Below are 12,521 nucleotides of genomic sequence, written 5' to 3' on the forward strand. Positions count from 1 at the left end.
CAGAATAAAGACCCTGACAAGGCTGCCAGTCATCCAGCCTCTGGCTCTCCAGGCCTCACTTGACCCTGGCTCACACCACGTGACTCTAACCCACAGCTCAGCACACGTGGTTCTTGCCACCCAATGCCCCTGCCCCTGTGGCCTGCCGGCTCTACCAGTGCCCAGCCACTGCTCAAAGGGGGCTTTCTCTCTGAATCCCTGGATGAGGTGAGAACCCCACGGACACCCACTCCCTGTGTTTCACCCCTGCAACACTTGCCACAATGGAATTTGACACATCTCTGCAGGATCCGGGTTCTTAACTTCCCCTGTCAGGCTGTGACTGTCTTGTTCACTCACCACCCCTGGGCCTGGCCCACAGGAGGCAGCAGTTCACAACTGGGGATGCAAGTGGGAGGACACCCCGATTCCCAGGCGCCCCCTCACCCCATCCCTCTGGTCCTTGTGCCGGAGCCGGGAGCAGTCATCAGTCTCCATGCTGTCCTTGTCCTCAGTGGCACTGCCCGCCGCCAGGCTGTGGCGGGTCTGGTCGAAAAGTGCGATCACCTCTTCCTGAAGGGTCTCACAGACGTTCAGCACCAGCTGGGAGTACTGGGGGATGTCATTCACTGCAAAGGACACGGGAGGGGACTCATCAGGCTACCCAACACGTCTATTCCAGGCAGGTGGCTGCAAGCGCAGGGTGCTAAGAGGAAGTGCGTCAGCCAGTGGGAGGGGAGGAGACAAAGAACTTTCCTGAAGACGAGAGCCCAGGACTGAAAACTCAAGCTTCAGAGGAAAACCCTAGCTCTGACGTGGAGGAAGTCTTGCCCCTCACTCCCTCCCACCCCTCACCTCTCATCTCCTTCATCTGCAGCACCGTGATGAACGCCGAGAACACCTTGGCCTTGGTCTTCTCCATTAGCTGCTGGTCTGCCTGCAGCACTCCCTCCAGGATCTCCGTCAGGGGCCCGAGGATTTCATCCACAGACCCTAACTCTCTAGATACAGCGCAGAGTGGAGAGGGGGTGGAACACACCTCACAGAAAGGCCACACACGGCCCGCTCCCCTCAGGATGCCCGTGGAGCAGCACGCCTCTCATCAGAGGTTTGCTTGCATCCCGAAACCCAAGGTGGGGCCGGTGAGGAGGGTGGGAGAGGCTGCCCCTCCTGGCCTGGCTCACCTTTTCCACTGCCGGAGGAGAATAAGCAGCAGGGTGCACGTCATGGAGCCGAGGCGGAGGCAGTTCACAGAGGCGGGGACGAGGAGCTGAGGGGAGATGGCACAGTCAGCGTCCTGGGGGCTGACGCCCCGGGAGGCTGGGAGCACCGCACACAGGCCTCTGCGGCCCCGACCCTCTCTCCCACAGCAGCACACTCACGGAAGTGAGCGCGGGGAAGAGGCCAGGGGCTGGCCCAGCAGTAGCGGACCTCTTCCTGGTACCACAGCCTCGGGCCGCCTGAGTGATCTGACCACTCGTGCAGCTACAGGCTTAGGAGCTGCTATTTGACTGCGGAGGCCATCTCCCTGGAACAGGAACTCTCTTAGACACACTTACTAATGCCTTGGTCCCCTCGAGCACGTCAAGAAAGAGCTGGCGACGCACTGAAGAGTCCGTCAGGTGCGTTATCTCCGCCTGCAAAGGGACAGGAAGGAACGGTCAGTGAGGAAAACTTCCCAGACTTCAGAAGCCAAGAAAGACGGGGTCCTCTGTCAGGCAACTGGTCACTCTCTCCTTGGTTAAAATGGGACTCAAGGGCCCTGATATTTCCAGGTCCTCTTTAGCCATAGTCAGAACCAGAAAGCTAGGTTCATTCATGTCCTCCCCAACAACATCCTTCCTCTGCTCACACCTTTTGAGACTTCCCAGTGCAACCATTCTGGAAACACCAACTCCTCCATGAGGCCTGGGCACCCCTGAGGATCTGGTCCACCTGATTTTGGTATCATTCCCACTGTGCTCACTCAATTCCAACCCTACTGGCCCCCTTTCTCCTCTGTGAAAAGGCTGAGCTCTTCCCATTTCTGGGCCTCTGCGCCTGTTGACTCTGACTGCCCAGAGCATCATATAGAAGTCTCCTCGCACACTCGGGCCTCAGTGTGAACAGTACCTCCTTAGAGGGCCTCCTGACTACTCCTACCCTCCTTTAGCATTCCCTACCATAGTATCCGAGTTATTTCCTTCACCGTGAACTATCACAATCCCGAACTATATTCCTTTGTAAATTTGTTTACAATGTACCTCTCTCATGGGCCACCCCATGTAAGATCAAAGACCATATCTACCTTATTCACTGCTGTATCCCAGTGCCTGGCATACAGTAAGCATTCCATTAATACCCATTAAATGGATGAAAAAATGATCAATATCCTAGACAAAACCAAAATAGGTTTCCTAGGGGAAAAGATGTTGGTGGGATTTTCAGAGCTGCAATTCAAGAACTGCTGCCCTGTTCGGACCTAAAAAGTGACACATAAAACTCCCTAGAGACGACTGACCCTTTTGGTGTGTCTATAGTATCAGGGGTCCAAAACCACCGTGTCACAGCCCACCTCCAAGGCTGTGGACAGTCAGGCACTAGAGAACAAGTTATAGAAGATTTAAGAGTGTGCCTGGAACAAAAGGTATTTGTTAAGCTGAAGTTATAAAGTCAAGATACTAATTTGGATTCCCTACAGCAAAACAGGTCAATATCAAGTCCTTACTATACAGCAAGATGTTATCAAAGCACACACAAAAGAAAAGCCAAGGAAAAATGCAAATTCTTCTGAAACGTCAACTCGCTAAAAACCAAAGCTCTGTAGACACACCGCAGAGACAATGGCCTCTGATCTTTTTCTAAGAACACCAGGGAACGCAGTTTCTAGAGCCAACGAAAACCACTGTTCTCTAGAGGGTACTGCTGCAGCCATTATAACCACCTGCTGACCAGTCAACAAATATGTATACCCAGCGTCCCCAGGGTACACAGTGGAGAGGCAATTATCCATATGCATAAGAAGTGGATGACGGAAGGGGTTCCCAAGACCTAGCTAGGTCCACAAAGGTAGCTATGGAAGGCTTTTATGAACATCTGAAGGCATTTAAATAATGCCTTCTCTGCACTTTCCTTAAGGGCCCCTTGCTGGCCAAAAAGCCTTCAAGCACCCCACATTTGGCACAGAACCTGTTACATTTTAGCACTCAGAGAAAAACCCTGATCATTCTTTAGCCCAAGGGGCTATATTTGCTAAGCATCCCAGCATACTGTTGCTAGGATACCAAAGCCAAAACTTGCCCCAGGAGGTTCTTACGTGACTGGTGGCAATGATGAGAAACATCCTCCAGGCGGAGACCAGCATCTGATACTCTACCAGGGAGGTGCAGCTGCTGCCCTCTGTGTCGGCCATGTGAACCGCCAAGGACTTGACATACCCCGACCAGTAGGCAAAGCGCTTCTCGCTGGAAAATTTCTTGAGTGTATCTTTTAATGACTGGTCTAATGAGCCCCTAGGGTTTTGGGAGAAAAATAAAACCTACGGTTAGCAGAAAAGCAGACGGGAGTGTGATGGGCACTGACCCTTGTTGAGGCAGAGAAAGCAACCTCACATGGGCTTAAAGGCAGACGGCTCCAGATCAGCTCCAGTGTGTGAGACTCACACTTCTTGCTCAACATAATGGGTTAGGCTGAGGCCTTTTCCAGGGTTCCTTCTCCATAAAATCCCGAGCACAAGGAGTTTGCTTCACAATCACTCTTTCTGACAATCATAAATGCCATCAATGGACTGGCCAAGGACACAGATCAGTGGCCCTCCAGAAATGGCTCCAAACCAGCTCTCTCCTCTGCCTGGGCTCATTCAGCCACCCCCTCAGCAGCAGACCGCATGGGTCCCCCCGCCAAAAACCTCTGATTAAAATCTCAAAAGGGGAAAGGACTCACTTAACTACATAGTATATCTCCAAGCAAATTATCTTCATGATTAGGGCACAGGTTTCCAGGATGCTGGGCTGTGGAGGGGCAGAGCAGAGTCATGAGAACCTCTCCCCTGGGGACCCTCCCTCCCACGTGAGACAGAGCAGGGACTGGCACTAGCAAGCAAGCACACACGCTCCCTAGCAAGTGGGCATCTAACTTGACAGAGCAGAAGCGTCAGGCCCACAGTGTCTCGAAGTGAGTAGGGACCCCAGGGCCAGCAACAGAGCAGGGCATGCCACCCTCCTTCCTAAGCAAGACCTCAAAGGAGAGGAGACAAATGCTTCTCTGAGAAAGAAGTTTCAGGTGAAGAAAACGTGCTGGTCGTTTAGACAGGTGGGGGTAGACATTTTCCACAGCCCAGTCTCAGCCCAGCCTTCACTCCCAGGGCCTCTCCACCATTGTCCCTCCCTTCACCACTCACCTCGGATGTTTCCGAGGGAGGAGAAAGCGTACCAAATAGTGGACTCGTTAGATTCTCCCAAAACTTGGGTCTGAAAAGAAAATACATGTCAGAAATCCCACTTTCTCTCATACAGTCCTTTTTCTCCTCTTTCCACCTCCCCTCGGTGCTCACCTCTCCACATTTTCTCAGTTCCAGCCCTAACATCTGCTGCATAGGTCACCTGTTCCTACTATGATACATAACAGAAAGGGGTTCCATGGACAAAACAGGGACCCAGAGTAAAGCATGTTCCATTCAGCTCAATGGCTCGAGCAAGTCACCCTCATCTGACTACTGTTTCTTGTGAACGATGGCTTTAGGGGTTGGCAGAAGGTGGGAACTTGAAAGGTGGGAACTCTGAGGTAAACACATCAGAGTAAAGACTACACCTGATGGGGCAGCTTTAAAAAGAGAGTAACTCCTACACAATAACCCAAGCATGAAGCACTTTTAAGCATGACCTCTCACAACAAACCTCCCAGAATGACTGCCCCCTCATCTTACAGACAAGGACACACACTCCAGAGAATAAGTAATTTCTGGAGTCAGACTCACTTGGTTCTGAGGACCAGCATGGCACTGTCCCGCCGGTCCTGCCACAGGGCGTGCAAAAAGGCGATGGCCGCCCGGTGCAGCAGTGGGGGGCACCAGTAGCGGTCCTGCTGCTGCGAACCGATCAGCTCCAGTACCGCGTGTAGACAGCTCCACACTCCGAGGCTGAATTCCTGCAGTGGGACAGTGAGAGCTCAGGCCCACAGCTTCCGCCCACAGCCGGACCCGCAGAGTCCAGCACCCACCTCCCAGAGGACTATTTCCCAGCTTCATCCCAGGTGCAGGCTCACCTTGGAGCCATCGCTGCCATCCTTCACCTCCAGATTCAGAAACAGTTCAATGAGGCCTGGCTGCGTCTCTACAGCAACCGTGAGGAATTCCAGAATCATGACTTTGATGCGCATATCCTCAATCTTGCTCTGCAGTCGGGTCAGGAAGGCGTCTCGGATGGCAGCCGCATCACTGCCCAGGCAGGCATACACTGACATGGGGGCCACCTAGGGGAGACCAGGACACACAGGTAGAGCTCCACCTCCAGAAAAACCACAAAAGGCATCTGCAGAAAGGTGCTGAAGAACTCTTGGAAAATGCCAGAGGGAAACCTCCAGATGGACAGGTCTGGGCCACAAGGGACATCACAGCAAACTACAGCAAAAGATGCCCCATGATTCCCAGAGAAAATAGTAATCAACATAAAAAGATGCATAACCTCTCTCACAGTTAAATAAATGTAAAGTTTTTTTAAAAAAAGGTAACACTGATTTGCCTATTAGATTAGCAAAGATTAAAAAACTCATGAAGTCACTGTGGCAAGGATATGAGACTTAGGTTCTAGTAGTATAAACTGTCACATCCTTTCTGGAGGCTAATTTCAAAATATCTAATAAAAATTTAAATGTTCATTAATATCTAACTAATTTTTAGGAATTGTAAACAAAAGTTTACAGAGTTCTGTGGATAGGAATGTTCACTATAGCACTATTTAACAGTAAGACAGAAAATAGCCTAAATAAATCAGGACCCATCCATGCTATGGCATGCCACACAAGAATTAAGAGAATAAGGTAGATCCCAATGTGCCCACATGGCAAGGCTGCAGGATATGGCATTAAGGGAAGAAAGCTAGTCACAAAACAGTATGTATCGTGGAATTCTGCTTTTGAAAAGAACAAAAGCTCACACTAAACATCCTTTAATACATAAGCATGGACAGAAAGAAACCTGGAGCAATGTGTACCAATCTGCTCACAGGAATTCTTAGAATGATATTAGAGGAGACCTTAATTTTCTGTAAAAGTTTATCTGTAACATTTAAATAAATATTTTAAAATGAGTATGTATGTCTTTTATAATCAGGAAAAAAAAAAGTGCGTGTGAGTGAGTGTGTGTCTATAGGTACATCTCTTTAAAAGTCGAAGTCAATTGCATCTCTTAGAAGAAACAGTGTTCTGAAGCACAAAGTCAGTTTTCTGGGGCTTTGACTTGTTAGGTGGGATCCTACCGTGGCCAGACGTTTTAGCAGCTGGATGGCAAGACGAGGCAGAGCTGGGTCGTGTTTGTGGTAGATGTATTTGGCAAGAACAGCAATAAGGTTGTTCCCATGGGCACCTGAAGAAGTACAGGAAACAGTTCAGACACCAAAGTATGCCTAGTCCAAGCTCTTAGGAGAGATTTCTGTTCAAAAAGCTCACATATATGAAGGAATTTACTCTCGAGTACTTGGAGGGCCCAAGCGGATGCAGGTGGCCCTGTCATTCTCTTTCTTCACTAGCCAAGGGGACAGGCAGGACTGGGGGTAAATAGCTCAATCCAATACATTAAGAGAAGAATTAGATACACTATTTAGAAAATAGTCTTTTAACAAACAGGTTAGGAAAAAAGACATCACATTATATATAACATGGCACTAAATGCAAAAAATCATAAAAATCCCCAAATGATATAGCTAGAAAAAGGTCATAGATGTTGTCCAAATACCTACTTGAAAATGAGAAACTGGGTCCCAAAGAGATTAAATGAGTAGTTTAAAGCCAAAGAGTAATAACAGTCAACACTAACTAGGTACCAGGTTTTACAGGTAGCAATTGAATGTTCATTATGATCTTACAAGGTAGATACTGCGACTATCCCCATTTTATAGACGAGAAATCTGAGGCATAGTTGTTAACATAAGCTGCCCAAGGTCAAAGCTGGTTGGAACCAGAATTTTAACCGAGATACTCTGAACATATATTCTTTACTACTGTTCTATCACCACTGGGAAGCAGACATGAAGTATGATACAGTCTTATTTCTAAGTCCAACTGGCGATCATTACCAAATTTCCTCAAAGAGTTCATCAGAAAATACTGTTGACCTCTAAAACACAGCCTGCAGTATGTACTTATGGGCAGAAATGCTGCTGATTAGAAGAAAAATACATACCATGCTGTGTGAGAGCCTGTTCCAGAGGGGACACCACATTAGAAGGAGGTTTCAGCCGAATGACATTGTTGGTGACGGAGAATGCCAGTTTCACTGTCTTGATCAGCAGCTGGCCCTGGCCCTGGCCCTCTGCCCCATCGCTAGGGTGCCAAATGGAAACCAAAGTTGATTCAGACAACATGACTTCATTCCCAACACACGTGCTCTCATGAATGAGATTCCAGCAACAATCCCAGAATTCAACAGCTCTAGAGGCCCCAGTCCAAACTAGGAGAGAGAAGGTGCACTCAACTCCCTTTGCTGTGCGCCAGTCTACACAGCAGCCAGGAGGTTACACAAAGGCTACATCCTAGGAAAAACAAGGTTGTCTTTCTTACACTCCAGTTCTTACAACATGCAGGCATGATAAAGATACACGGGGGAAGGTGGAGAGGAAGGCCTACCTGCGGGGCTGAGCAGCCATGACCATGTCGATGGTGTCCACGCCGATGCCCATGATATTGATTACTGTCTGTCCTGCTTCCGTGTAGGCCAGGCTGCAGATGCAGAGAGACTGCAGGCTGGGGGTGTGACTGGAAGACAGACACGTCCTGAGTTACCAGGGAGCCACCAAATTTATTACTGCAAGTAAAGGGTATTGTCCTAATCTAACCAACTGGACATCAGTGATACAAATCAGCTCTTTGCCAAAAAAAAGCCACTGTGATTTCTTTCTTTAAACAGACCCTGAGAAACCATCTAAATATCCATCGATTAATGAAAATGCTTACTGAAGCAAATCACAATTAATCCATAGAGTGGAATGCATGGAACCATTAAAACAAAACAGATCTGCATGTAGTGGCATGGATATAAAGTTACAGAAGAATAAGTACAAGCAGAGGAAAAAAAAACCTAGAAGATACATGTTAACTTGTTAATAGCCATCTCTGGGAAATAGGTTTATGAAGGGCATCTTGCCCTATTTCTCTATGAACATACACAGCTTTTGTTAAGATCATAAAAAGTGCGTGTATAATTTCACTGGGAACAACCTTGTTACCACTTCATTTGCTCTTCTCTCTTCAGAGGGATAAAGAGAAACAGGCTGGTGGAAGGCAAATCAGAACCCCAAGAAGACTGAGCTCTGGGCCCAACCAAGCTGAGTTCTCTGGAACGAGCCAGCTGTGCATAGCAGAAGCCCAAGTCTTCCCTTGCAGAGTGGCAGCATCTCAAAGTACCAAGCACTAGCAATCTCCCCACTCCTACCTGCTGTGCAGGTCTGTCTCATGGCACAGGTTCAGTATTGAATGAATCAGCTCCAGGATCAGGCAACCTGGACTCCAGAAAAGACATAGGAGTGATGTGACCTCGTGTGATGAGCCTTATCCCAAGAAAGAAAGGTGTCCAGGGAGCCTCCCATCCTCGCTGCCCATGTTCTCCTTACCAATCTGTTCTCTCACACCATGGGAGTTGTAGCGCCACTTGTGGTAACTTGGCAGCATCTCCTTCAGCACAAACATGACACAAGGCACCAGCCCTTGGCTCTGGGTACTACCAAGCTGCCCCTATAAGAAACCTTGCCGTGAGGGCATATGCCACTTAAGAATAAGTCACTTTATCACTAGAGATCTGACTCCAAGACCACATATCCAAAAGAAATCTGGGCAAACCTTGGCTATCAGTGGGGATAAAAGAACAACAAACATCAGAATACTCTAGTTCAACTGAATGCAAGTCATAGGTTTCCCTAGAATAGAGAAAGGGACGAAAAAGACAATGTGACAATATCACAAAAGGCACCTACAAGGAAGAGAAGGATGAAGGGTAAACCTGAGCAGGAGAGAGGTCCATCTTAAACACAGAGGATACAAGACTGCTGACAATGGGAAAATCCAGGTTCACTGTCATGACCACCTACCACCCTCTAAACTCTATCCCATCACTCAAGTATCAGAAAGGAGATTTGATACTCAGAATTCTCTGTCCTAGTATTACTTGTTACCATCAGCTTCCTTATCGTAAAAGTAAGATTTCTTTATATAAACATATCTACTTCCCGATCTCTACACAGAACCGTTTCTATTTAAGCGTTCATTGACTGATTCTTGCAAGCAGCACATGTGCTGAGCGTTCTTCATGTGGGGCCCTCTCAGCTCTGTGAGGTAGAGATCATTTATCAGACCAGTTCAGAGAGGTGCTAAGAAATTTATTCTCCAGGCAAGAATACTGGAGTGGGTTGCTGTTCACTTCTCCAGGGGATCTTCCCAACCCAGGAGTCGAACCTCAGTCTCCTGCATCGCAGACTCTTTACTGACTGAGCTATGAGGGAAGCCCCAACTCCACTTTAGAAGTAAACATACGATGTATATACTGGGACATGGTGAAATGTGTACATATTACCCTGGGCTTTGTCAGAGATAACTTTATGAAGTCACTGCATTATGCTGTGCAGACTCTGAGTATTAAATATGTTAACAAAGATGAAGCATCTACTATAAAGTCAGGCACACAATAGTTAGGACACAGAGACAGCTATCACTGTAACTTCAGGACAACTGTTAGGCCTGCAAACAAATGACTACAGTAATGGGATATAGGAAAACTATTTCAGATGCTTCTATCTGATGAGATTTTACCTTGACAAGAGTGGTGATCAAGCGCAGAAAGGCAACAGTGACCCCATACTCGCCCTGGGGCTGTTCACTATTCATCAAGAGGTTTCCATACCCACCAGCATTCATCCCCTCAGCACTGGGGAAAAACAGAGGGACAAAGGGGAAAAAAACAATGGGATGCTTTCAATAAACTATAAATTCAATTTCAATAAACTGTAATAATTCCTGTTATTGTCTCGGTGACTTGGGCATAAAATGGAAAAGCTCTGCAAAGGAATTAATCAAATCTAGGCTACTTATTAACTAGGGGAAGCATTAAGGACTTTACTGATATACAACCTCAAAAGTGAAAAATCAAATAAACATGAAGCAAGCATGTTTGTCTTATAAACAAGAGAGAGCAAGGAGAGAATGCTCAGGTAGCAAGATGGAGCCTGTGTATCAATAAATGGTGCACCAGCAAGCTCGCGTGGTCGTGATACACGGGAAAGTGCAGTGACCTCGGCTTAAAAAGGGGAAGTCGAGCCTCTGGATCCAGACAGCCCTGGATTCTCTAGACTAGAAAGTTAACTTCCACATACCTAAGGTGGTTGCTGCTGGATGAGAAATACCTCTCTCCCTCAGCTTTAAAGACTGAGAGCCACATCAGTGCTCGCCTAAGCAAAGAGCCTCTGTGCCCCAAGTCCCATCACCTCCTTCGCCTCATCCTGACTCATTTCTGGTGAGAGGACTGAAAAGGCAAGCAGCAGAATACACAGGCTCAGAGAAGCACCTTTAAAACTAACAAAGCTAGCTGAGATCTGAAATGTAAGTGACACTCCCCGGGAATACACTCCACCCCTAAGACCTGGCTCACCTGATCATCTGACTCATGTTGGAGACCTGGTGGGCCACGAAAGGCAAGAAGCCTGTGTGAAGAAGATCAGTCCAGACCTGGAGAGGGAAGAGTCGAGTGTCTGTGGTGTGTCTTCAGGTATATGCCATATGTGACATTTTTTGGCTGTTAGGAAGACTGTGTCTCACCTTTGCTGGGTTCCGGGCAGCCAAAACAGTCAAGCAATTGACGCAAGAAGCAATGACATCCACAGGCGGGGAGATCACTGTCGTTAACCTGGTTGGAGAACAGTGCACTGTACTCAGTGAAATGAATCAAGTTACTTGCTCCATCACAAGTATTTTCCAGTCCTGTCTCCCCAGGTCCCTCCTGGCAGCAGGAAATGAAAATAGGAAATCCCTCTGCTGTGGAGAGATATCACACCAGGGTATCCCACCACAGGCTGCGTGCAGCCTCTGACCCCATGGGAGGGACCAGATGCTGACCGTTGCAGCAGCATGTAGACACGGGACGTGATGGGCAGGAGGCAGTCTGCTATCGACAGGTCTGTGCTGATGACCTTATGGACCAGGTCGATGATGGGTTTGACCCGCTGGCAGTGCTGAATCACATCTGAGGGGGAAAAGTTGTGATCTCAATGAAAACAACACCTTTAAGATAATTAAATAGTCTCTGAGACCCAGATAAATGATGCTAATCACAACCTGGAAGGTTCTGAATCTTATCTTGAAAGTCTCTGTCTTCCGAATCGTCTAACCGTGCCCATTTTTCTTCCCACAGCGATCGCTCTCCACGTTGAGCTCACCTGCAGTGGAAACGACGTGCAGCAGCATCTCAATCTCGCAGGTGAAGAGGGTCCAGCTGCTATACGAGTATTCCCAGCGCACCAGGTAGGCCCTATCGTCCAGCATCACCTGGCCCACAGTGCCTTGAGGTATGCGAAGGTTGGTCTGACCCCCTAAAATAGAAAGAGAAATTAGTCTAATAGGAAGAGAAGATTCCTATGACAGACAGCAATATCTAATCCCACAGAGATGTACAGACTCTCCTCATAGGACCCACTACTGTTATAGCTTTTTGCATTAAAAAGGGACAAAAACAAAAACTCTCAGCTGTCATAGGGGAAGTGAGTCTTTCCATGTGTCTGAAAAACAATCGAGTGCAGAGTGGTTCTCCACTCACATGATGACTATAGGAAGACCACCTTACAGGATAGCAGGTGCCCGGGTCACCAGGTAAGTCACTAACGATGCAAAGATTAGAAGAGTAAGGCTATGCCTCCCACATTTTATTCCTTGAGCACGTGGAATATACAAGAGCTTACACCTGTTAACTCTCACACGCTGCCAGCAGGAAAGGAAATCGCTGTTTTTCTACAACTTAATTCAGCACAATCCACTCAAAAATTTTCTACCATTTTTCTCAAACTATGGTAAAAAAAAATACATAAAATTCACCATTTTAACCATTTCTAAGTTGTCGGGCCAGTGGCATTACATACATTCACATGGTTATGCAACCTTCACTACCATCAACCCAAAGACCTGTTTACATCATGCAAATCTGAAATTCCGTACCCATTAACCTGTCATCTCCATTATCCCAGCCCCCAGCCCGTCAACCACCATTCTGTTTTCCGTCACTATAAACCGAACTACTCTAAGTACCTCATATGCATGGAATCGTACAGTATTTATCCTTTCTGGACTGTTCTACTTCACTTAGTATCATGTTT

At 47.5% G+C, this 12,521-nt stretch overlaps 1 protein-coding gene across 1 annotated transcript in view; it reads right to left on the reverse strand.

Annotated features, from left to right (window-relative positions):
- The window catches only part of NUP188 (nucleoporin 188), a 41,905-nt gene that overhangs the window by 4,480 nt on the left and 24,904 nt on the right, over positions 1-12,521 (reverse strand). The window contains exons 16-34 of the mRNA XM_069582206.1: positions 11,592-11,744; positions 11,272-11,398; positions 10,975-11,062; positions 10,808-10,884; positions 9,973-10,087; positions 8,781-8,901; positions 8,603-8,669; positions 7,798-7,926; positions 7,355-7,494; positions 6,432-6,538; positions 5,221-5,427; positions 4,934-5,103; positions 4,358-4,427; positions 3,901-3,968; positions 3,275-3,470; positions 1,539-1,616; positions 1,164-1,249; positions 835-980; positions 427-608 (exon numbers count right to left, since the gene is read on the reverse strand). Of these exons, the coding sequence (XP_069438307.1) occupies positions 427-608; positions 835-980; positions 1,164-1,249; positions 1,539-1,616; positions 3,275-3,470; positions 3,901-3,968; positions 4,358-4,427; positions 4,934-5,103; positions 5,221-5,427; positions 6,432-6,538; positions 7,355-7,494; positions 7,798-7,926; positions 8,603-8,669; positions 8,781-8,901; positions 9,973-10,087; positions 10,808-10,884; positions 10,975-11,062; positions 11,272-11,398; positions 11,592-11,744 (2,327 nt within the window). The remainder of the gene's footprint in view (positions 1-426; positions 609-834; positions 981-1,163; positions 1,250-1,538; positions 1,617-3,274; positions 3,471-3,900; positions 3,969-4,357; positions 4,428-4,933; positions 5,104-5,220; positions 5,428-6,431; positions 6,539-7,354; positions 7,495-7,797; positions 7,927-8,602; positions 8,670-8,780; positions 8,902-9,972; positions 10,088-10,807; positions 10,885-10,974; positions 11,063-11,271; positions 11,399-11,591; positions 11,745-12,521) is intronic.

Source organism: Ovis canadensis, chromosome 3 (assembly GCF_042477335.2).
Source record: "Ovis canadensis isolate MfBH-ARS-UI-01 breed Bighorn chromosome 3, ARS-UI_OviCan_v2, whole genome shotgun sequence".
Lineage (NCBI taxonomy): Eukaryota > Metazoa > Chordata > Mammalia > Artiodactyla > Bovidae > Ovis > Ovis canadensis.